Source organism: Acinonyx jubatus, chromosome D1 (assembly GCF_027475565.1).
Source record: "Acinonyx jubatus isolate Ajub_Pintada_27869175 chromosome D1, VMU_Ajub_asm_v1.0, whole genome shotgun sequence".
Taxonomy (NCBI): Eukaryota; Metazoa; Chordata; class Mammalia; order Carnivora; family Felidae; genus Acinonyx; species Acinonyx jubatus.
The window spans coordinates 98,279,554-98,302,925 of NC_069390.1; the positions used below are offsets into that span (position 1 = coordinate 98,279,554).

The following is a 23,372-nucleotide window of genomic DNA, read 5'->3' on the forward strand; positions in this document are numbered from 1 at the left end:
ACCTGCCCCGAGACGGCCGGGTCCACACGGGGCAGTGGGCCCGGACAGCCCACCTGCCGTCTACCACCTCCCGTGCCGGCTGTGTGGACACCTCCTGTGTGCCCGGTCCCCCACCCCACACGCCCAGCCCGGCGCCCAGCCCCTTCCCAGGCAGCGCCAGGGCACGTCAGACAGGAGCCCCACGCCGCTGGCTCACTTCTTTCCTCTCGCCCTCCAGCTGTTCCCTGAGCTGTTGCAGAGCCCTCTCCTTCTCGGCCTTCAGGGAAGCCCGCTCTCTCTCCTCCGAGGCCTCCATCTCTTCCTTGAGCTGCTCCAGCATCTGTCTGTTCCTCTGCTCCAAGCTGGCCCTCTCGGCCTTCTGGAGAGACTCCGACTCTTCTCTCAGCCTCTGCAGGGAAGCCTCCTGCTCGGCCCTGTGCAGACAGACGGAATGGGCCAGGCCCGGGCACTCGGGGGGCACCGCGTGGGGCAGGAGGCTCACGGCGCACCCTCACCTGATCTGGCTCTCATCTGCTTCCACGTGGGACTGCACCTGGGCCAGGAGCTGGGACAGCCGCCGGCTTTCCTCCTCTCTCATCCGAGTCTCCTCTTCCTCGGTGGCTTTCCGCAGCTGCGCCTTCAGGGAACTGGGAAGGAAAAGAAAGGCAAGTTTGTTGGAGGAACCGCTCTTCTAGTCATCAGCCGACTCCCGGCCTCCACAAGCCTGCAGGTTGCCTGCGAAGTTTCCTAAATCTGGGTCCTGCTGCCTCCCTGTAATACATCCCATACAAAGAGGGGGGCGTGAACTCTATCCACTCTTTGCTGCAGCAAGCAGAGGGACAGGCTGCTTGATCCCAGGACAGGATTTCTGCCAGAGGTTTCCCCTTGCCTGTAAATGCACCTCGGCGCAGCATTCGCTCCAGGACAGACGCAGTCTGACCCCAGCCCCGGGGTGGGTCACATCCCCTCACTGCCCCCGATCCACTGTTGCAGCCACATCAGAGGAGACACCGCCTCTCAACTCCACCCCGATCCTCCTCGCCTCCGGGCCTTTGTTCATGTGGGCGCCTCTCCCCAGAATCTCCTCTTCTACCTGACAAACCCATATTTGCCACTCAACGCCCGGCTCCCTCCTCTCCGAGAAGCCTTTCCAAGTTCATCGACTAGCCTTTCTGTTCCCATCGCCCTGTATATGAAAGACCTTCCTTATCCCACGCATCACAATTCATCTTTTGTAGGTCTGCTTTCCTGACAAGTCTGGGAGCTGTTCCAGGCAGAATCAGGTCTTCCACTTGGTTATATCAGAGGTGTTGAACAACAGTAGCTAACATGAAGCAGGTGCTCCCTACGTGTCTGTCAAATTTGAACAGCATCGCCCAGCCCCAAACTCAGAAGCAAGTGCCGATGACCCATGAGGGATGCCTTATTTACAGCCAAACGACAGTAAGCATTTCATCCCAGGCAGACATCCCCCTGCCCACGCAGCCCCTACATGACCAGGGGCTGTGTGTTGTGCACTCAGGGAATTCAAGCCTAAGAGAAATACGATTCAGAAGACAATTTCTTAGAAAAGCTTCCTAGTGAATTCCAAAGGTCATCTTCAATTTCAAGTTATCTACACCACTGCTCTCTTCCATCCTGATAGAAAATTTGAGTTACATAAAAATCCTCCCTTCTAGATCCCCCCAGAAACCCTTTCTCTCTGTCCCATGGCTCCATTTCACACGTAGCACCACAGAATGTTAGAGCCGGAAGGGTCTTGGCAGGTGAAGGCCTTCATTTTATAACTGTCTCTCTTCATCTCACAACTAAATTCAATCTCTTCATTTTATGACTAAAGAAACTAAGGGTCATACTGCCTGTCTTCCTGCCTGCCTTCTCATTCAAGAAGTATTTGCTACAAGGTCAGCTATGGCTTCCAGAAATTTATACCAACTGAAGTTTCCCAGCAGAGGTGGCCCCACCCCTCAGAAAGGCTCATGCGTGAGCAGAAACCGGGTTCTCGCAGTCAACTATTTCGTAGCGAGTCTGACAAGGCGCTGCCTACAGAAAAATCATTTCGTGGAGGCCATGGCCATCACTGATTTCAACTGAAAATCAAGAGCTGCCACTTACTGAGCAACTACTGTGTTTCGGGCCCTGAGTCAGATACTTTTGGCACGTGGCGTCTTCACCACGACCTGAGAGGGCTCTCGGACGCCCCTCTGGAGCTGGGGGTTTGGTGAGGGACGGAAAGCACAGTCAGCCGGGCCCAGGGTGGCCAGGAAGAGAGGAGAAGCTTAGACGGCTGGCGGGGAAACACAGCCAGGATTTCATCCAAGGCTCTGCCTGTCAACATCAGCTAAGTCTTACCCTGTTTGGGCAGGCTCCTGCCCGAACTTTCATTTGGCTGGAAGAGGAGGATGCTGCCTGGCAGGGGACACAGGAGGGGTGATAGAAGGATGGAACCTGGGTCAGCAGGTCCTGTGTCGGGCTAATGAGAGGGTTGTCCCCAACCCCTGGGTGGCTGGGTGTTGGTTTTCTATTAGTTTCTCTGAGCATAAGCATTTTCTACACTCTTTGCTATGTATGCTATAAAAGTAAGTCTGCCCCTTTGGGATGTTCTGTCCAAGAGGAAAAGATTTAGCCTTCAGTTACATGGTTGAGTAAGTGCAGAGTCTGTTAACACCTTTTTGTAGTACCTGTCCCCTCCTGGGCCTATGGCAGATTGCTGATCACCTTGTCGGTGGCCCTTCTCCCATGCTCCCTTCCTAAAGGGGCCCTGATTTTATTCCATCAGGTAAAGAGGCTCAGCTAAAGGAGGACATTTCCCAGTTTCCTTTGCAGCCAGAAGTAACCAATGAGATGTGAGTGGAAATTATTGAGTAAAATTTCCAGGAAAACTCCTTACAAGAATAAGCAGAAGTTATTAGGTGAAGTTTCCAAGAAAGAGCCTTAAAAGGGACCGAATGAGCTAGAAGTTACCAGTTTTGTACTCTATCCCTATTCTCCCTGCTGGCAGCACAGACACGATGACTGGGGATTCAGCAGGACGAAGAGGCCCTGAGAGTAACCAGCACTCAAGTGCAGAGAGATTAAAGGACCACCAGGGACCTGGTGACTCTGAAGCCGCTGTGCCAGCCCTGGACAGCCTTTTCTTATGAAAGTAACCTCCAGCTTATTTATGAAGTATACACACGATCTCATCCACACAGGCCCGGCCCAGCCTTAAGTGTCTTGCTTGTTGAGGGCCTCCCAGCCAACACCACAAAGAGTAGGAACCCAAATGAAACTTCTGGATCCTGGGAAATAGCACCTCACACCATATTGTGTGGTCCCTACCAATCTCGCTGGGTCCCAACAGGGCCCTGACTACCAAGAGAGAGGGCAATGACTACCAAGAATGGGCCCCCGGGGACAAAGTGCCTGGGTTCTTCTGGCTCTGCTGCATTTTTTAAATTTATTTTCTTATTTACTTGAGAGAGACAGCATGAACAGGGGAGAGGGGCAGAGGGAGAGAAACAATCTCAAGCAGGCTCCACGTTCAGCATGGAGCTCGACATGAGGCTCAATCCCACGACGCTGGGATCGTGACCTGAGCAGAAATCAAGGGTCGGATGCTCAACTGACTGAGCTGCCCAGGCGCCCCCGGCTCTGCTTATTAACTTCAATACCTTGGACATGTTAAATAACCATTCTGTGCCTCAGTTTCTTCATCCGTCTGGTAGATCCTTTAACATGATAGGGTTGCTAGCAACACCTCATGGGACCCGCTCTCAGGACGAAACCAATTAGCAGCTATGAGGCACGTGGACCCGTGTAATCTCTCAAAAACTGTCAGCTGGTCCCGCTGTCATCACGCCTCCCAACTCCCTCCCAAAGAGAGGAACCAGGAAGCCCATTCCTCCACAGAGGCCACCGAGGAGGAGTGTTGGTGGGGCCATGAGTGTCCGGGGTGGGAGGAGGGCTTCCCTTCCTCCCCATGTCACCTCGAGACCCAGGCAGCTTGCGTAAGGGGAGGGACAGGACCTGAGAGACTTCTCTTTCTGCTGGTGAAGCTGGAGGACCTCCTCTTCTTCCTCCTGCCACAGCTTCTCCCGGAGCTGCTGAATCTTCTCTCGTTTCGATTCCAGAAGCCGCCTCTGGTCTTGCTCCAGGTCGTGGGCCACGGCCTCCTCCACGGCCCTCAGGGAAGCCTGCTTTGGGGGAGTTGCAGGCTCCGCAGCTCGCCTGCCAAGGGTGGAACAACACTCGCTAGCTTTACTATCCCACCTTTTACACACACACAGAACAGCACACACGCAATCCTAATGGGGGGAGGGCCCAGGGTCAGGAATCACATACGCAAATCAGCTCACGCAAGGGGCAGGCAGGAAGGCTACCCCCTCAAGGATCCAGGCAGTATTTGTTCACAGGGCAAGCCTCGCTGTGGTGGTCCAGGAAGAAGGGCGGCCCATACTGGGCTCTCAGTGGACCTGGTAGGTTGTAGCCCGAAGTACAAACCTGAAGATGTGGCTCAAGAGCTGACAGCGATAGGGAAAGACTGAAGCTCTGTCCCCAGTGGGTTCTTCCCCAGGACGGTTCACGGCCATTTCCGTCTCCCCACTAGGGCTCTGCCTGCTCCTTGAGGCTCATGCCAGCACCTTGGGACACCCCCAGAGGCTACTCTCTGCCTCCCAAACTGAACACGGGCCAATGCTCATGAGCCAGCAGGAGAAGCCGCAGCATGTCTCCGAGCCCTGAGACCCCCAACAGTCCGTGGAGGTCCAGGAACAGGAAATCTCCTCCCACGCTGCCTAAACAGCCAGGCAGGAGACTGCTCCCTAAGCCAAAGAGTGTAGCAAGAGTGCACCAAGAATGCCACGCTCCCATCTCCTTGATGACGCCACGTTTGCATCTGCTTGGAGTTAACTCAATATTTGGAAACGGGTAACAGAAATTCAGAGCCGACGTGGATGCACAAGGTGGGTGGTGAGATGAGGAATAAAGGTTAGAAAGATGTCTGTGTGAAGGTTGCTATATTGCTTGTATGCTGGTTCTTGAAGGAAATGCCCAGAGAGAAACCCAAGAACATTCAAGGCCATGAAAGCATCAGGGGCTAAAAGTACTGCACACCCCAGAGCAGCTTCGTCCTAAAGGCCAGTGCGAGTTTGAAGCCCCCCGCTCCCTCAACCTGACTGGTCTCGCCTCACAACCACCACCCCCCACCCGCCCCGATGGTGCACGGGCGGCAGGCCAGGCACGCTGGCCCCGTCAGCCTCAGCAGCGCGTGGACACGGTCCACTGGGGAGCAGTGGGGCAGGGGCTGCAGAGGGGAACCGGCCCCCGACTGGGGACGCGGGACCCCCTTTCCCCTCGCTGTGGCAGATGGAAGGCAGCAGGCGGGATCAGATTAGAACGGCAGAAGAAAACGCGGGCTTTGGAATTCCATCTCAGCCCCTCGAGACCAGAGAGAGAAGGAAGACATAAAAGGCTACTGACGTCTCTGAAATACCAAAAAGCTCTTTCCTCCCCCCTTTCCTAAAATCATAACTCAGCCTGGAAATGGCCTTGAGCCGTGCCTTCGACTGTCTTCTGCTCTCAACGCCGCCCCGGCCCCCCTTCCAGTTCCCGGCTCTCCTCCAGACCCCCTGACATAGCCCAACCGATGCAGATGTGAGAGATGTGGCCGCCACCTCCTCTGAGAGTCCTGCTCTCGGAAAGGACCTCCCCCCGCCAGCTCTCCGCCTCATCAACCCTCCAACTCATTTCCAGCCTTGGCTGAAAACATCTTTTCTCCCTGAGACGGTACCTTTTAATGTCTCTCTCCCCTGTGGGCTGCGGAGCTATGTGGAGCCCCAGGGATAGATGCTGTGGAAAGATGGGGCCTCAGACGGCGTGGCAGCACGTGCCCGGGCCACACGCCCCGGCGAGCACGCCTGCACACCTGGCACGCGGGCCTCTTCTCCGTGTCCCCGTTTTAAAGCTCTACGATCCCAAACGCCCAGCTTAGGTCCAAGGCAGTCAACGATGCCCTGAATGATTGAGGAGACAACTGGGAAGATGAAGCCTCCAGAGGAAGAGGCAGGTCTGATTTCTAGGCCGCTCCTCGGGTGTCAGCATCAGTGAGACCCAGTTTCCGACAGTCGGTGGCCAAGAGGGAGGCTCTGTGCGGGCATAATCACCTCAGGCCGGCCACCAAGTCATTGCGAGACAAGAAAGAGAAGAAGAAGCAAGGAGGGCAGGCAGTGGGGAGGAGGGAGGCTGTGGCACCCAGGACATTCGGAAATGGCTGTGCCACCACTACAACCGCGAAGAGATCCTGTCCCCTCTCGTGCTCGACCCAGGGGTTTTCATTCATTCACCGCCCCCCCGGGCCCCCTTTCTACAAGCACCTCAGGAAAGACGCCGGGATCACCAAGGGGAGGCAATCCCTGTGTCCCAGACCCAGGCCTTCTGGCCTCACAGCGCTTGCTGGCCCGCCCTCTGCCCCTAACTCCTCCTGAGTGGCTTGACAACATCTGTGAAAGGTGACGGATTCTATGAATCATGGTTTTTTATTTGGTGTTATTTTATGATGATGATGTTTTGACATCTTTAAAAGTTTGCTGGCAGAGAGACTGGCCCTCCAAGGATTAGCCAACTCTATGTGAAAGAACATGTCTTTCATGTATATGAAAATATATATATGTATATGAAATATGTATATGAAAGAACATGACTTTCATATGCAAACCAACCGATCCCCCAGGGAGGCTAGACCACAAGCATCTCCTTACATAACTCACACCAGGCAACTGGAGGGCCACCCCCATAGCCCAAAGCCCACCAAAATCATTCATACTGTCAAATCCTACACTCACTCAAGGTACTTACCCTGCCTCGCCTATTCCTTCCCAGGGAAACCCCAACAAAGGCTCTAGGCTGTGCTCTCCCTTCTCGCCTCTTCTGCCTCCTGACACACCCTGGTCATCCCCCAGGTGGCCTGGCATGGTGTGGCAGGCCCTCTTCTCTCTGGAAGCGTAAGTAATAAATTCTTCCTTAATGGCACCGGCCTGTTGTTGTCACTCAGTCACCTCCATAAATCAGAACCCCGCAGGTACAAACAAATGAAACACAGACACAGGGCCACTCCTCACAAAACACAGACACGTAGCTGTGAACATGAATGACAAGGACGTTATGGGGCCTGAAAAGACTCTGCAAAGGAACAGAAGATACTTCCTAAGGGTTCTGTGTAAACTGTGTGGTCAAGGAATGTCTCTCTGAGACCCAGAAGGGGCGGCCTTGTTGGTTTGGGAGGAGAAACACAAAGTAAGAGGACTCATCAGCAAGACAGGGGGGAGGAGCCTCACTGCCCAGCTTCCCTCCCAGAGGCGCCAGGAAGACGCCTTCTGACCTCTGCCCAGAGGGTCCTGTCTCTGAACCACACCTCGCCTCCTGTCCTCGTAGAAAACACCCTGACCTGCTGTGCACAGCCCCCAAGGAGACTTGGGAAAGCCAGGTCATTCCTCAGGGTCAGAGCTGTCACCACCTGAAAAGTGGGGCTGTCCCTTCCCTACAGCACTCTGCAGTGCTGTGGTGAGGACAAAAGTCATGAGCTCACGTGCACTGCCAGCTCTCGGCGGCACTGCCTGTGAGTAACCAGTGCGTGACCCCGTCTCTAGTCAACGGCCCGAGTCCCAAGAGCTCATGATCCTTTTGTACCGCTCGGTTCACAGATGGGAAAATTTGCATAACCCTGGCTCCTCTCTGTCCCTGTAGAGAAAAGGAGCCGTGGCTGCACGCTGAGTCGGAAGTCTAGGGCTCCAGGCACCAGAGCCTCGTCCTAGTTATGCAACCGACCGGCAACGTGACATTGGGCAGATCCCTTCACGTGAGCCTCAGTCTCCTCATCTGTAAAAGGGGTGGGAGGGGAAAGGGAAATGGGAGGAGGAAAGCTCACTGATCTACTGATCTCCAGGTCTTAGAAGTGCTGGTGAGCTTTGAACCCAGGCCCAAAACACATATACCGGATACTGCATAACTCCGTCTACATCCCGTTGGAGAACGGGAAAAACGAATCTACAGGACAGAAGCCAGAAGAGCGGTGTCCTGGGGTGGCGGATTGAGAGGAAAGGAGCGTGAGGAAATTTCCTGAAGGGACGGGAATGTTCCACATCTGATCTGCGTGTAAATGTGCATTGACTTGTACAGTTCAGATTTATGTGCTTTCACGTACGTAAACACCTCAATAAAATGGTTTTAAGAAAGCGAAAAATAGTGCGAGGTGGAGGGGAAAACAGGAAAAACTGCTACGCCGGGAGGTGCCCCCGCCCCTCCACCTTCATACCTCAGGCCCTGACCAGGAGCCCCGGGGACCTGGCCAACCCACACTCAGATCGGTGACCACGGCTGCACACGATGAGGGGCACACGCAATCTTCCCCCGCCGCTCCCCCTGGGCAGGGGCCACAGCATCCCCTCCCAACCACCCAGGAGTGGTGGGCACTCACACCACACAGACACAAAGGAGGACGGGGACAGACACGAACACCGGCCCTTACACCTCTGGAGAGGCTGGTGCGGCAGGGCTGGCCGCCCCCTCCTCAGGCTCCTCGGCCCCGGAGCGCTGCTCCCTGCCCCTCGCGGGGGCGGCAGGTGGGCTTGGGGTCTCTTCCCTTGAGAGCATTGAGGAAGCAACGGTGTTAAAAGCAGTAGGAAGGCGAGAGGCCCCCAGTGCACCCATCTGGGGTCAGAGAGCTGTGATGAGGACAAGGGAAGTAGCCCCAGCTGAGTTTCCTGATCTCAGGCCTCACTCTCCCCCACCTGCCTCTTCCCAGGCCGTTTACACTGAGGACCAGAGGCCCGTCCACGTGGGCCGTGCACGGTTAGGGCTCCAAAGGAGCCGCTCTGCACATAGCGGGGTAGGCAGCGGATGCTGTTGACTGAACATCGCTCTGCTTGGCTTCTCTCAGTGACTCATCCCAGCTGGATGTGCTCTAAAACCAGCTCTGACACCAGCATCTTCCTCTCACCGGGGGAACAGAAGATCTGGCCGATGTACGCCAGGCTCTGGGCCAGGCTGGGGCACGAAGGCCCTCTCGGCTGGCCTCAGGGAAGCCTAGGACTCTGCACCTCCCTCCCCCAGGGGCCCAGCATACAACGGGGCCCTACTTGGGTTTGCTGAAGGACCGCCGGGAGGGGTGAGGAGCACTGGCAGGTGGGGACTGGGCGCAGGCACAGCACAGCTCAGGTGGGGGACAGTCTCTGACCCAGGCCCCCGGCAGGAAGACAGCTGGATCAGAAGAGATGCTTCCTGGTTCAGGAGTTTCCAGGCTCCCCTAACTGGAGGGGGCACCCCAATTTTAGCTGTAGACTGAGGACTAGGAAGAAGCACATTTCCTCATTTTCCAGCTCACGGGGGACACTAAGTGGAAACCTGAGGTTGCTGCTTAGGCTGCAAACCGTCCCCGGCTTCTCACTTCCCCAGGCACCCCCGCACACACAACTACACACCTGGAAGGCTTCCAGGTCCCCCTTACCTCCTCAGGGAACCGGCAGGGATGGAGCTGCCTGCAGAGTCCTCCCCGGGCTCCTCTGCCCGCTTCTGCTCAGGCTGCCCCTCAGAGGCCTCCGGAGGCCCTTCTTCGGTGGCCTGGCTCTGAAGGGGACTCTGGAGCCGCCTCCCAGGCACAAGTCGGGGAGAGGACCTGGTCAGAGCAGCCAGAGCAGCAGAGTCAGGCCCCACCATTTGGAGAGCAGGGAGAGAACTGGCGAGTGTGGTACGTGGACCTGGGTCCACTCCTCCTTCCAGGCAGGGCTCCAGTCCTGGCCCTACATCCATGGGGAGCCACGGAGGGCAAGGCAGCCAGAGAAGCAAGAGGGGGAGACTCCCCACTGAGCTCTCCCTTTGCCTGGACTAGACTCAGCCCTCCCGGGTCCCTGCACTGCATCCGCTTGGCTCAGGGGCGAGAGCTGGGCCCCCTCATGGGTGCATCCGCTCCCAGCGTTCACCATCACTGAGGCCAGGCAGGGATGCAAGAGCCGAGCGGAAAGTAGGGAGAAAAAGAGGAACCAGACTCGAATGGTCAGACTGCAGAAAATGCACAAAGGCAAGAAGGAATGCGGACAGCTCTTCAAGGTCCAAGAAGCAGGAGCACTGCCCCGCCTCCTCTTCCAGGGTAGCAGCCCTTCCCTCTCTCATTTCAGGCTCCAGCCTCAGAAGCGGGAAACCTTGGTCTCTCCCTCCTAGTCTCCCCGCTCTCCCTCCTAGTCTGTCACTCTCTCTCTCCAAATCACCTCCAAGCTGTAGTACTGACCCTCTAGAAAGTTCCTCCAGCCCTGGCCCATGACCAGGCACACACACAGCTTAACCCATTCCAGTGAAGAGCACAGAGCCTTGGCCCACAGCGGTGTACAAAGTCCCACCACATGCACCCACACTCCTGTCGCGGTGCAGAGTCAGAGGGCATGCTCACGTACACACGCGTGCACACACGCACAGACTTTGCGAGGCCATCCAATCCGCTCACCGTCTGCCCGCAGGCAGGAGCACGATGAGCCACGCACACCAAACCCAGGGGTTCTGCCCCGGTCCACACCATCCCAACAGCCCCTGAGGGCGGCCTCCCACGTACCGTACCTCTCCGAGCCTTTGCACCGCTTGCTCTGTGGCTCATCTTGGCTGGACTGGCTGCCATCCTTGTCTTCTCTTCCCAACCTCTGGGCCTGTGGGCAAGCAGCAGTGGCAAGTGCCTACTGAAGAGGTCTGCATATGGGTCCCTCAACCGTCCAACCAACTCTCGGGCCTAGGAGGACATACTGAGAGGTGGCTCTTGAGTGGATAAGGACCACTCGGGACACAGAAGAGGAGGCCCATCTACTTAGCTATGGCTAAGCCCCCAGGCTCGCAGCTGCTTCCAGGGCCGGCCTTGCTGGCCTAGGGACGATGAGCCAGATGGCACAGTCACTGCGTGCAGAGCCAGAAGCTAAAGGCGAACATGTACCAGAAAGAAAACCCTTCCTCCCGTCACTGGAAGCCTTCACTGACAGTTGCCAAGAGAAGGCCGAGACATCCGTGAACACCCCGAATCCACGGAGGCCTGGACCTCCAGTATCGGTGATGTACAGGGACGGCAAAGTCAAGCGGGCAGAAGTGGGGCAGCGGCCAAGCACATTAACAAGGAAGGACCCTGGAGAGATGGGGACGTGCTGAAACGAGACAGAAAGAGCACCATTTGGGCATCCGAAGGGAGGAAGACAGGGTGCTCCTCTGCCCCATTCTGGGCTCCCCCAAGCACCCAGGTCCCATCAGTAGACGATGATGCCCCCTTCCCAGTCAGGGACTGATTACTCCACCCATCCAAAAAATAAAACCCAAAATCTCATTTTCAAGCTTGGGAGTCTGGGCCAATTTAGCAAGCGGGTGAAAAAGAGGGCTGTTCTTTGTAAGTTCAATCATTTTCCGCGAGGGGGGGCCCCAGGGGGCTAACAGGGTAGTCGGCCTGGACTCAAGCTCTTGTTTTTCCACTTCACTTATCCAGTGGCACCTTTGAAGTAAGTCCAGTTTGTCAAATGTCCACTGCATCTCGATAAAGCTGCCCAAGGAGTGCCGGGGGGGCTCCATCGGTTCCCAGCTGGGGAGTCTGTCTCCTCCACTCTAAAATGGGTCACCCAGTCAGTCGAGCATCCGTCCCTTGATTTCAACTCAGGTCATGATCTCATGGTGTGTGGGATCGAGCACCACACCGGTGCTCTGTGCTGACAGAGCAGAGCCTGCCTGGGATTCTCTCTTCCCACCTCTCTCTGCTGCTCCCCTGCTCATGCTCTCTCTCTCCCTCTCCACATACATAAACATTTTTAAAAAGCAAATACATAAAATGGGACAGTAAAGCTCAGTTCACGGGGCTCGAGGTGACGATTAAATTCGATCACGTACATAAAGCCTGACTCGTGGCCCAGGGAAGGCGTGCCACAAATGCCAGCGCCTGTGTCCCCGCTCCACCCCTCTCCCCAGCCTAAGGCATAAAACCTCAGCTCTGCCGGGGCCCGTCTCCATTCAAGGGCCCGTACCCCTTCTGTCACAATGACAGGTGCCCTGTCGGTTCCGGGACGTGAGGGTTAACGGGAGAGGCAGGGCAGGAGACAACTCACTCTGTCTTCCCCAGTGGGGTTCCGGCCGGGCTGGCGCACTGCCGTGTCCCCAGCCCCGTGCACACGGCCTCCCACGCCTCTCCGCTGGCAGCCGGAGCCCCAGCAGCTGTGGCCGACTCTACCATCTGGATGGGCGAGGAAGGGCAGGGCCTGAGCTAGGAGCCAGCTCCCCCAAATTACATTAAAAATAGAGATGCTGCCTGTGAGTACCTGCTGGTGCCTGCAGCACGAGGCTGCCTGCCAGCACTGCCACTTTGCATCACGTCAGCCTGGCCAGAGCCTGCAGATAACGGCCCCGCCCCGCCCGTCCCTTCCAGCCTTCTTCCCCCACGGATCACACCGAGCTCGGCAGACGGCTCCCTCTGTCACTTGCAAGGAAAAAAAAAAAAATCACACAGGACACTCTACGCAACAAACCCCAATGGGACATGGACAGCAAAGTGGGGTGATCGTGATAAAAATGGGGGGCTTGAGCCGTGGGTCGGAAAGAATGAGCTACCAAGTCTGTCTGCTTCCTACTTGTTTCATCTCTATTGCTGCCGGAAACACACAAGCCCCTCTGCCGGACAGAAGGGGCCACCTTGGGAAAGCGCCCGGACAGAGGGCCTTGGAGTAGAGCAGCAGTTGATCCCCAGACCCTTTTGCCCCAGAAAAGAACTCTTCAGAAAGGGGACACGGCCAGCACACCCGACACCTCTGGCCCAACTGTGCTCAAGACACCGCTTGCCCACCCTTAACTCGGCTCCAGGGTTTTGTGTTCATGACCTGGTCCCCAGCTAAATAAATCCCGGTACATTCAGAAAGCACACTGCTACACGACTAGTAAGGAGAGTAAGGGAGATCTGAAATTACTGAGAAATAAGTCAAGGGCCTATTCCCTAGCTGCTCTCTAAGTTAAAGAGCACATCGCCAAGCACTTTTTGTGACACAGTCCCAATGTCTGTGGGGAGGGAAAAGATAAACAGAAAACAGACACAGACTTAAACCTTTCTGGAAAGGCACACGAAAGTGTTCATGGAAACCGTTAATAGTCCCCACCTGTGGCAGTAAGCCTGCAGGAAGTGGAAGGCTTTGACCTTCTGGATTATTTGAAACAACTTCATGGTCACTTTTGTAATTTAGTATAAAACTCATGTTCCTAATTCATTATAATCATTATCTTGACTACAGTGATGGTTTGAAAGGCACACACATATGGTAAAACTTATCCAGTGGCACATGTGAAGTAAGTCCAGTTTATCATATGTCCACTGCATCTGGATAAAGCTGCGTCAGGGGCGCCTGGGGGGCTCAATCGGTTAAGCATCCAACTTCAACTGAGGTCATGATCTCGCAATTCGTGAGTTTCAAGCCCTGCATTGGGCTCTGGGTTGACAGCTTGGAGCCTGGAGCCTGCTTCGGATTCTGTGTCTCCCTCTCTCTCTGTCCCTCCCCCACTCATGCTCTTTCTGTCTCAAAAACAAATAAACATTAAAAAAATTATAGGGGCACCTGGGTGGGTCAGTCAGTTAAGCATCCGACTACAACTCAGGCCATGATCTCGCAGTTCATGAGTTCAAGCCCTGCATCGGGCTCTGTGCTGACAGCTCAGAGCCTGGGGCCTGCTTCAGATCCTGTGTCTCCCTCTCTCTCTGCCCCTCCCCTTTTCATGCTCTGTCTGTCTCTCTCTCAAACATAAATAAATATTAAAAAAAAAGCTGCATAAAAATTTTTATGAACTTTTCATGAAATTTTTAGAACTTTAGTTCAGTTCTAAGCCGCTGCCTTGGCCCTGGCCGGAGGAGCCGAAGACAAAGGGGACCACACCTGTGGTGCTGTCAGAGCCACAAAGGGCTGCCCCTGTCTCCTCAACTCCACCTCCTGGCTCAACCCTCTGCATGGCCTGAAGACAGGAGACAGCTGGAGTAACTAAGGCCCACGAGGGGCTCTGTGTGGTCAGCCCACCTGATTGCCTGGCGCTGCTCGGTGCCCCAACACCCTGGTCATGAGGTCCAGCTTAGGACTTCCTGTGCCGGGGCTGTCTGCCTCAGAGAGTGCCTCGTGAGAACCGGATCCAGGCCAGGCCCTGCTACTCCTACATGCCAACCGGCATATCCCAAAAAAGGGCTGCTGGCCTCATTGGGTCTTAGGCAGGACCTAGAAATCTTTCTTTTTTAAAGCCTCCAAGGATTCGGATATTGGCTAGAGTTTGGAGCCAGAGCTATGCAAATCCATCCTGCCCACCGACTTTCCCACTTACCTACTGCCAAAAGGGCCTACCAACTCCCTGCTCCCAACCCTTCCTCACTAATCCCGCCCTGTGTGTGCCTTTACACCCTTCGTCCAGTGCTACAAACAGGTGTGACCAAGGTCCGGCCTCGATCTGCTGGCTGGGCAGTAGCACGGCAAGGCTTACCAGCCAGAGCTGAGAGGAGCACGTGACCTCAAGTGCCACTGGCCTAAAAGCTCTACCCTGACTCAGCACTTAGTCCTCCAAGGGCTCCCAGACCTGATTCACATCGGACACCTTGTTTGTTCCACCCGGCAAACTTCCATTCACCCAAACCAAATGCTCCCTTCAACCTACAGACACCATGTGCCAAAATCTTCTCTTAAACAAGCCCACGGAGGGGGAAAAAAATGACTTTCTTGTCTTCAAGCTCCTTAAGGACAGGACGTGTGTCTGAGTCATCTATCTATTCCTACCCTTCTGTGGGGCAGACATTTCCCACGCCCACACAGAGCTTATATCCAGGAGGGAGACAGACCCAAGACCTGTCAACCAAAAGGAGCAGCACTAAGGGTAGCAAAAGGACAGAACAATTCACCCTGCCTGGAGGAGGTGGTGTCAGAGGTGGGCCTCCAAGACCAAGAAGGGGCTCGGAACAAAAGGGGAAAGCAAACGGCAGGCAGGGCAGTGAAGGAGGTGGATTGTGTGCCCCGGGAACGGCGAGCACTCGGTGGGCACGGCCAGTGTGTGGCAGGTGCTCTGAGGATGAGGCTGCAAGAGGCTGAGTGGGCCAGGTTGGCAAGTGCCTTGAAACACACAGTCTATACAGAGCTTTGCACATGAGCAAATGGGTCAACCTTTGACCAATTGGTCAAATTGGTCGTTGCTAAATAAACAAATGAACAGATAAATGTCTGTTAAAGGCGGCAGGGAGGATGACTCAATTCAGAGCAGCAAAGAGCAGAAACGATTGGGAGGCCTTCACAGACACAGCCCGGGCCATGCCTTACTGAGTTAGAAGCAAGGGGACTCCCAGAAACACAGCCCGGGACAAGCAGGGCTCAGCTCGGGTTACCCAGCATCCAGAGAGACTCCCCTCCCGGCGGACTGGGGAAAGCACGTCAACATCCATCAGGTGCTCTGAGATCCGGCTGCGAAAACCGAAGTCCTAGAGGGAGTGGAGGGGGAGGTCAGCGCTGCCCCTGTCACAGTCGGCATCGTCCGTGTCACGGCCTCTCCTCCACCCCCCACCTTCCAGAAAGGGGCCCACTACGGGTCAGGCACCGCGCTAAAGGTTTTCACATCTACCGATTATTGTCATCTTCAAAATCACACTGTGACTAATCTGGAAAGACATGTGATACAGCAAGTATGGTAAAATGTTCACTGAAGACCCTAGGTGGTGAGTATGTGTGTATTCACTCTAAAATCCTTTTAATTTTTCTGTATATTTGAAATTTTCCAGGGCACCTAGGTGGCTCAGTGGGTTAAGTGTCCAACTTCGGCTCAGGTCATGATCTCACAGTTCGTGGGTTTGAGCCCCGGGTTGGCCTCTGGGCTGACAGCTCAGAGCCTGGAACCTGCTTCGGATTCTGTGTCTCCCTCTCTCTCTGCTCCTCCCCCACCCACACAGTCTCTGTCTCCCAAATATTTAAAAAAAACTTTTTTTTTTTTCCATAATAAAACCATGGAGGGAAAAATAACCATGAGACTGACACCCTTATCTCCATCTCACAGATAAGGAAGCAGGTTTAGGGGAGATGTAATTCACCCAAGCCCAACTAGCTGATAAACAACGGGGCTGGTTGGTGGTCAGATGTGCCCTGGGCTGACTCCAAAGTCCAAGCTCTTTGCCAATCATGTCACTTTCCAGTCGTCTCTCCCTCCTGGTGCCCAACCAAGGCACCAGTTGGGCACCAGGAGAGAGCCAACCAGGGTACCAGGAGAGAGGTCAAAGTGCCCACAAGACCTGTGGGCAGCACTGAAACGAGGCATGATGGCCGTTCTCAGCTTTCTCTTTCCCTTCCCCCACTGCCCTTCTGGACAATGGGGCTTAATTAGCGGTGCTCTGTCCACAGGCTTCTCTTTGGGACAGGCGGCAAGTACCCACACAGGTGCCAGCTCCCCGTCACCCTTTGGCTGCCACAGGACCCTGATCCTGCCCCCTCCAAGCCCAAGAGCCCTGCTGAACCCACTGAAGGATTGCTACCTGACAGCACGCTAATAGGGACAGTTCTGTCATCAGCCCTGATACATGGCAGGATGCCCAGCCGAGGTCTGGTCCTGCTGTCCATGGCTTCCTCCACCCACTCCCATAGAGGAGAAAAACATTCATGGGCACATTTGTCCACACAGTGACTCCCTCAGAAGGGATGGAGCCCTGGCTTCCAAGAGTCCTGAGACGTGCCTGTTCTTCACGATGGTTTTTGCCAACAACGACTTTCTGCCTTCCCTTCCTAGCTTAGGGGCTTTCTTTTTTGGTGACATTTTCCTTTCGGTTCGAGTTCTACTCCACTTAATGCAGCTGCCATCTGCCTCCTAAGCCCGTGGCTCAGCGAGGGGCTAGAGCACGCAGCCTCCTAATTCCTCTGCACCCCCTCCTATCATTACCGCTCATCCCTGACCCTCTCCCGCTAATCCCTTCCCTTTGATCCGCCTCCTCCAAACAGATGGAGCACACTTTCCAGAGGTGATGCGCTGCCAAAAAGCACCCTCGACTACTCCCTGTAGGCACAGACCTGGCAGAGGGGGCCAGGATACAGCAGGCTGCGTGGAAGGCCCGGGACAAAGCAACCACGCCCGGTGACATTCCAGGACGATGTCTTCTCTTTGGAACAGTAATTGCAGCAGCCCACCTAGCCTGAGGACCGGGCCGTGCCATTGCTCGGTGGTCCCACAAATACAAATACACACACACACACACACACACACACACACAACCAGTCTCTAACCTCCTAGATTCATGCAATGTCTCTGCTACAGCCCAGAGGCTCTAGATCACCTATCTCCCAGACAATTCCCACTGCAGAAACAAGAAACAGTAATAACAGCTTATAGTTATTTGATGTTTATAGGCTAACGTTTTACATTCTTTGCCTCACCTTCTTCTCATAGCAAACCTGTGAAGTAGGTAGCGTTTACTCTTAGCTAATGGGCTGAGAGACCAGAGTTAGACAAGATCCAGGTTTGAGTCCTGACTTCCCACCTACAAGCTGTGTGACGCCAGGCAAAACGAACCGCAGGGGCTCACAAAGCCACGCGCTTTACCCCACGCTGCTGCCCCACCCCCCTCAGACTCACCAGTTCCAGGAAGGACTTGGGGTCAGAGGCCGCGGAGTCTGACAGCTGCAGCTCCTTCACCTGCTCGCTGATCTCCAACTCCTGGGGAAACAGACCCATAGAGACGTCACCCAGAGCGGAGCAGAGAGGGCTGGGATCACTTCCCAGGGAATTCCGTTCAGGCCAAGGTGCCAACGCAGCTCGAGACCTCACCAAAACCCACCTCTTCTAGAAAACCTGAAAGGGGGCTGTGGACCCTCCCCTTCTTTCTGGACACACGCAGCAGTGCCCACCCCACTCAGGCTGAACAGCCCAGCCCAGCTACGTAGGGACAGCTACTCTCTGACTTGGGTCAACAAGGGTTTACACCTGAAAGGAAAGCCAAGTGAAGTGGAGAGGAGACGGTTGGAAAGCGGGCAGCAGGGAGGCTTCTTGCTGTCCTAGAAAACAGAATGGGACTGTCTTCTCCAAGAAGTAGCTTAACACCCTTTAAATGAACCCCCTCCCCATTTGGCTGGAAGAGGAGCAGGGCTAAGGGTCGGACGACCGAAGATGCCTCAGGCACCGGGAACTACTTCCGTGTCACTGCCTGGTCTTGCCAAAGCAAGACCGCCGGGCCATCAATGAGAGGAGCCTCTGGTAGCCCGACTGACCGATCCTGGGGCAAAATGCTCCCAATGGTTGCCACCCTCACCCATATCCTCCCCTCTCTACTGAAACACAGACAGCAGCGACCCTTGACTGGTGTCGAGAAGTACAAGGAGGAGGCAGAAAGAGCAAGTAGGTAGAACAGAAGAACACAAACGTCCCGGGAGGGTGCCAACGGAAAGGCCAATTTCTACCCTGAATTTCTAACGCCAGCAGGTTTGGAGTTTCATTCAGGATCTGGCTGCCTGCTGGGTCTGGGCAAATCTGTCACAATGAAGGGTTCTAGCCACGTTGACAGCCCGCTGCAGGGACTGCAAATGAAGCTCCCCATCTCAGTAATGAAGATGTGGGGATGGGGATCTGCACGGGGCTTAAGAGAGCAGCTCAGGGAAGGAGGGGCAACTTCCCAGGGGACAGGGGCTTTACCTCGCTGGCGTCCGATCTGCTCTCTTTCTGGACAGAGGCTTCCTCCTTGGGCTCCTCCTTCCGCCTCCTTCCTCCTTCGGCGCCTCCTTCCACCTCTCCCTTCCTGGAACCCTCCTCTCCTACATCCGCCGGGGCCTCTGGTGCCTCCTTTTTGTTGGCTTTGGCAGGCTGACTGCCCCCAGGGTCCACCCCACTCCTGGGTATTCCTGAATCACTCTTCTCATCCTTTTCTTTCTCCAGGAGCCACGCACTCGCCCCTCTTCCCTGCTGCCCTGTGCCATCGGCACTGCTCAGACTGCTGTCTGCATCCTGGCTGAAGAGCTTGCCGGGAGTGGGGGGCCCGGCAGCCTCTGAATCCAGAGAAGCATCCTTCTTCTCCTCTGGCTGGCTTGTTCTTGGAGACTCCTGGGTGGCAGCAGACCATGTCAGACAAGGAGGCATCAGAATCAATCAAATGATTTCAGAGACTTGCAACAAGATGGAACTGTCATTCCTTGACCCGTACGGGCCAGCGCTCCCGTTATCAAACACCCTAACAGCTATTTAAAACAGAGATTCCCTGTTCCACTCCAGATCTACTGAATCTAAAAGTCTATGGTGATTTGCATACACCCAACCGGACGCGACGACTGACAGGCTCAGAAACCAGTGCACTGAACTCCATCACCAGCTATTATGTTCTCAAGGAAGAAATGCCTCGTCCCAGCCCCATTAGCCAAATCATAAGACTGCAGACTCAGAAGTCAATATTTATTTTTTAAAAAGTCAATATGTATTTATGGTGATGATGATGGAAAATCACATGGGAGAAAAAAAAGGACCAAAGTGTACAATTCCGATTTGTTCATTTTTAAAAAGCAGCAGGGAGAAAAAACAGACCTTCCTCAATAGCAATGAGGGTGGCTCTCTTCCTAAAGCCTCCCCTGTACAAGCAAGTCTGGGGCACTGTCAACTGCACGCTCTGAGAAGCAGAAAGAAGCCAGGGTAAGATTTACCGGGGGAAGTGGCTATGAAGGATAAAGGGGTCGGGAGACCTTCATAACACAGGTCTGACCTATGACGGGGAGAGTAGGACACGGGACGGAACAGGCGTGGCCTCAGGAAGGGCCCAGTTCTGAGAAAGTCTTGGCCTGCACAGCAGTCCCACATCTGGCAGAAAAGGTCCTGCTCTGGGGTCTGTTGCTCTCCATCAACAAGCATGGCCTTGGCATGAGCCAGGGTGGATCAAAGTGCTGTAGCTGGAGGCTGTCATTGCTGTGGTGCCCTTAGCAGGGTCTCTCAAAAGGAGCACCCTCTCCAGCTGCCACACCCTGTTTCTCACACGCAAACCTCACTTTAAAGACCAGGAAAAACCAGGACGCCTGGGTAACTCAGTCGGTTAAGCAACTGATTCAGCTCAGGTCATGATCTCACGGTTCGTGAGTTCGAGCCCCACATTGGGCTCTGTGCTGACAGCTCGGAGCCCGGAGCCTGCTTCGGATTCTGTGTCTCCCTTTCCCTCTGCTCCTCCCGTGCTCGCACTCTGCGTCTCGCTCTCTCTCAGAAATAAACAAACGTTAAAAAAAATATTCTTTCGGAAGACCAGGAAAAACCTTTCAAGCCGGCCAACATAGAAAAAGCAAATCCTTCCTTGAAATACAGAAAAGCCTTCCTCCCAGAAAACATCACTGGGGCTGCCAGGGTGAGTAACTTCTCAGCAGGGATTTTTGAGACTTCCCGTTTCCTCAACCTGGAAACTCAAACAAGGGACCTGACGACTAGAATTCAGTGGTCCCCGGAGAAGCCCTAAGCGCAGCATTCAGATGCTGTCTGTCAAAGCATCTACTGAACACAAAGACACAACCATCCGCCGGCAGGTCTAGCAGCCTAAGGACAAGTCAACCCAAACTTTCCAAGGATGACTGAGAGGCAGGAAAGCAGGGCGGTTCAGAGCTCAGCTTTGGAGACGGACTACTTAGGTTCAAATCCTGGCCCCACACTTACAGTGACCTTAGACAAATGATTTAACTTCCCTGTGCCTCAGTTTCTTCCTCTAAAATATGGAGACACAAGAGGGCCTATCTCACTGGGTTTAGGGAAGGTTAATTGAGTTAACACTAAGTGAGCTCAAGAACTGAGAACAGTGCCTGGAAGACTCTCGGTGTCCCATAAACGTTAAGTAATGTTTTACTGTGAGATGCACACAGTCATTCACCGGGTGCCTTCTATGTGCCAGACACTGCCCGGGGACCCACACATTAACAAGACGTAGATCCTGCCCTCAAGGAATTCAGCTGAGAATGGAGAAAAGGGCAATGTCCCAGAGAGCCCTGGTTTTGAGCCTCTGCTGCCCAAAGCGAGGGACCGGGGACACTGGTGATACCGTCATCAGCCCCAGGCCCGTCCCAGGGAGAAAAGCAGAAGGTGAAAGGGAGGAGGGGGCGGCTTCCCTCAGGCCTGGGCAGGGCACCCTGTGGTGCCGCCCGTCCTCCCGATATCCGTAGCCTCGCCAAGGTCTCCGGGCTAAGAGAAAGGGCCGAGAGGAACAGCTCCCCTTCAAGAGAAACGCGTGCAGAGCGGGGCCAGGTCTCCCCCTCCCGATACCGCAACCGCGGCTGACACTCAGCAGGAGTTCGGTGCCCAGTCTGAGGGGCCTCCACGGACTCCCAGCAGGTGGGAGTTCCTGAGGATGAGAGAGGGGTGTCTGGCCAGCCACACTCTACCACAAGCAAGCAGAGCCAATCCACCCTGGCCGCGGTCATCTGGTGAAGAGAAAAAGGCAACAGGCCTCGGATTAGGGGACAAAGGAGGGTCAGACCACAGCAGCACCCGTGGCCTTCGGGATAAAGTCCGCATCTCCCCACATGGCCCACGGCTCCTCGCCCAGCCCCTGCCCGCTTCTCACGGGGCACAGGCAGCCACACCCTGCAGGCGTCCTCTCCTCCTATGGATAAACACTGTGCCACTTTCCTCTTTGCCATGCACCTTTTTTTTTTTTTAAGTTGCTTACTTCACTTCATTTAGCAAACGGTCAACCCTCTGAGCCCCACCAAGTTGCTTCCCCTGCCTCCCTCGAGGGCCTGCCGCGGGAAGAAGCTCAAAGGGCAATCAGGACGGCCCCAATCAGCCTCCTCTTCCACCAACACCCTCCGCACAGCACAGGACAAGGTCACTGCTTGCATCCTCGGCACCCACCCCAATGTGGCTGGGGGGCCCCCCAGTGTTCAAGAGCCACCTGCCAGGGCCCAGCTCCAGGAAGACCCCTCCCTGCTCCTGAGATGCCATGCACATTCCACACACACACACACACACACACGATCTACCCTAACAAACTCCCTCTGGTCCTCACGGTATCACATCTTCCAGGAAGCCCTCCTTGATCCCTGGGGCAGCTGTCCTGAGATGAGCCTTTCCGTCCTGTCACAACATCTACTGTATCGTCACTGCTGACTTCCTATGGGTTTCCCTCACCAGATCAGCTCCGTGCTATCCTCAGGGCCTAGTATCTGGCACGTAATAAGTGCGCAGTGAATACCTGTTGACCGGATTTTTCAAAATGGGGGTGTCATGCAGATACAGGAGTTCCTACTCTGTAAAAGTCAGATGTACAATTTATTTTACAAGGTTACGCAGGGATTAGACTCTATTTAATACGGTGCTTATTAAACGGAAAATAGCTAAACAATGTTAACTATGAATATTCAAGATGATGGAAAAACAAGTAGCCTATCCAAAATCCGAGGACACCTGGCACAGACGGAGACTCCCATTTGTATACATGAGAGAATGTAGTCAGGCCGCAAGGCTGTGACGTCCAGTCTATGCCCTTCTCAAGCTCAAATTCTTCAAAAGACTTTCCCATCAAGGGGTGTATGCTATCCTGTCTACCTAAACAGTAAGATACCGTTTTAGGGTTGCCTGGGTGGCTCAGTCGGTTAAGCATCCGACTTTGTGTTCAGGTCATGATCTCATGGTTTGTGGGTTCAAGCCCCACACTGGGCTTTGTGATGACAGCTCGGAGCCCGGAGCCTGCTTCGGATTCTGTGTCTTACTCTCTCTCTGCCCCTCCCCTGCTCACACACTGTCTGTCTGTCTCTCTCTCAAAAGTAAATAAACATTAAAAAACTTAAAAGATTTTTTTAAAGTTTATTTTTATGTATTTTTTAATGTTTACTTTTGAGAGAGAGAGACAGAGAGACAGAGTACGAGTGGGGGGAGGGGCAGAGAGAGAGGGAGATACAAAATCTGCAGGAGGCTCCAGGCTCCAAGCTGCCAGCAGAGTCCGACACAGGTCTTGAACCCACAGACCGAAAGATCATGACCTGAGCCAAAGTCAGATGCTTAACCAACTGAGCCACCCATGGGTCCCTAACGTTTATTTATTTATTTTTGAGAGAGAGAGAGCACATGCACACACGCACATATGGGGGAGGGGGAGTGGGGGGAGGGGCAGAGAGAGAGAAAATTCCAAGCAGGCTCCACACTGCCAGTGCAGAGGCCCTGAATATTAAGATATTAAAACCTGGCTAATACTAAAATAAAGGAGCTCGCATCCCCTGAGCCCGTGTCAACCAAGTGCAGCAATTCAACAGTCAGAGGTAACGTCCAAGGGAGACTGGACACTGGTTGCAGACTACACGCAGTGCGTGACAGAGTGCTGGGAAAATCCACCTGACTCCAGACCCCTCACCCTTCACAGCCCCTGCTCGTCGGCACCCCGTGGGCCGAGACCTGCCCAGGACGCACATTCCAGGCCCCGG

The 23,372-nt window shown here is 54.7% G+C and overlaps 1 protein-coding gene across 11 annotated transcripts in view; it reads right to left on the reverse strand.

Annotated features, from left to right (window-relative positions):
* The window catches only part of CEP164 (centrosomal protein 164), a 66,857-nt gene that overhangs the window by 11,450 nt on the left and 32,035 nt on the right, over positions 1-23,372 (reverse strand). For 6 of the 11 annotated variants that reach the window (XM_027036601.2, XM_053204060.1, XM_053204056.1 and 3 more), the window contains 10 exons: positions 18,634-19,038; positions 17,581-17,661; positions 15,356-15,448; positions 10,561-10,646; positions 9,461-9,628; positions 8,483-8,596; positions 6,814-6,951; positions 3,988-4,188; positions 495-626; positions 197-413 (listed from right to left, as the gene is read on the reverse strand). In XM_027036601.2, the coding sequence (XP_026892402.1) occupies positions 197-413; positions 495-626; positions 3,988-4,188; positions 6,814-6,951; positions 8,483-8,596; positions 9,461-9,628; positions 10,561-10,646; positions 15,356-15,448; positions 17,581-17,661; positions 18,634-19,038 (1,635 nt within the window). The remainder of the gene's footprint in view (positions 1-196; positions 414-494; positions 627-3,987; positions 4,189-6,813; positions 6,952-8,482; positions 8,597-9,460; positions 9,629-10,560; positions 10,647-15,355; positions 15,449-17,580; positions 17,662-18,633; positions 19,039-23,372) is intronic. The other 5 variants (XM_027036597.2, XM_027036598.2, XM_027036599.2 and 2 more) reach the window with 5 other exon arrangements.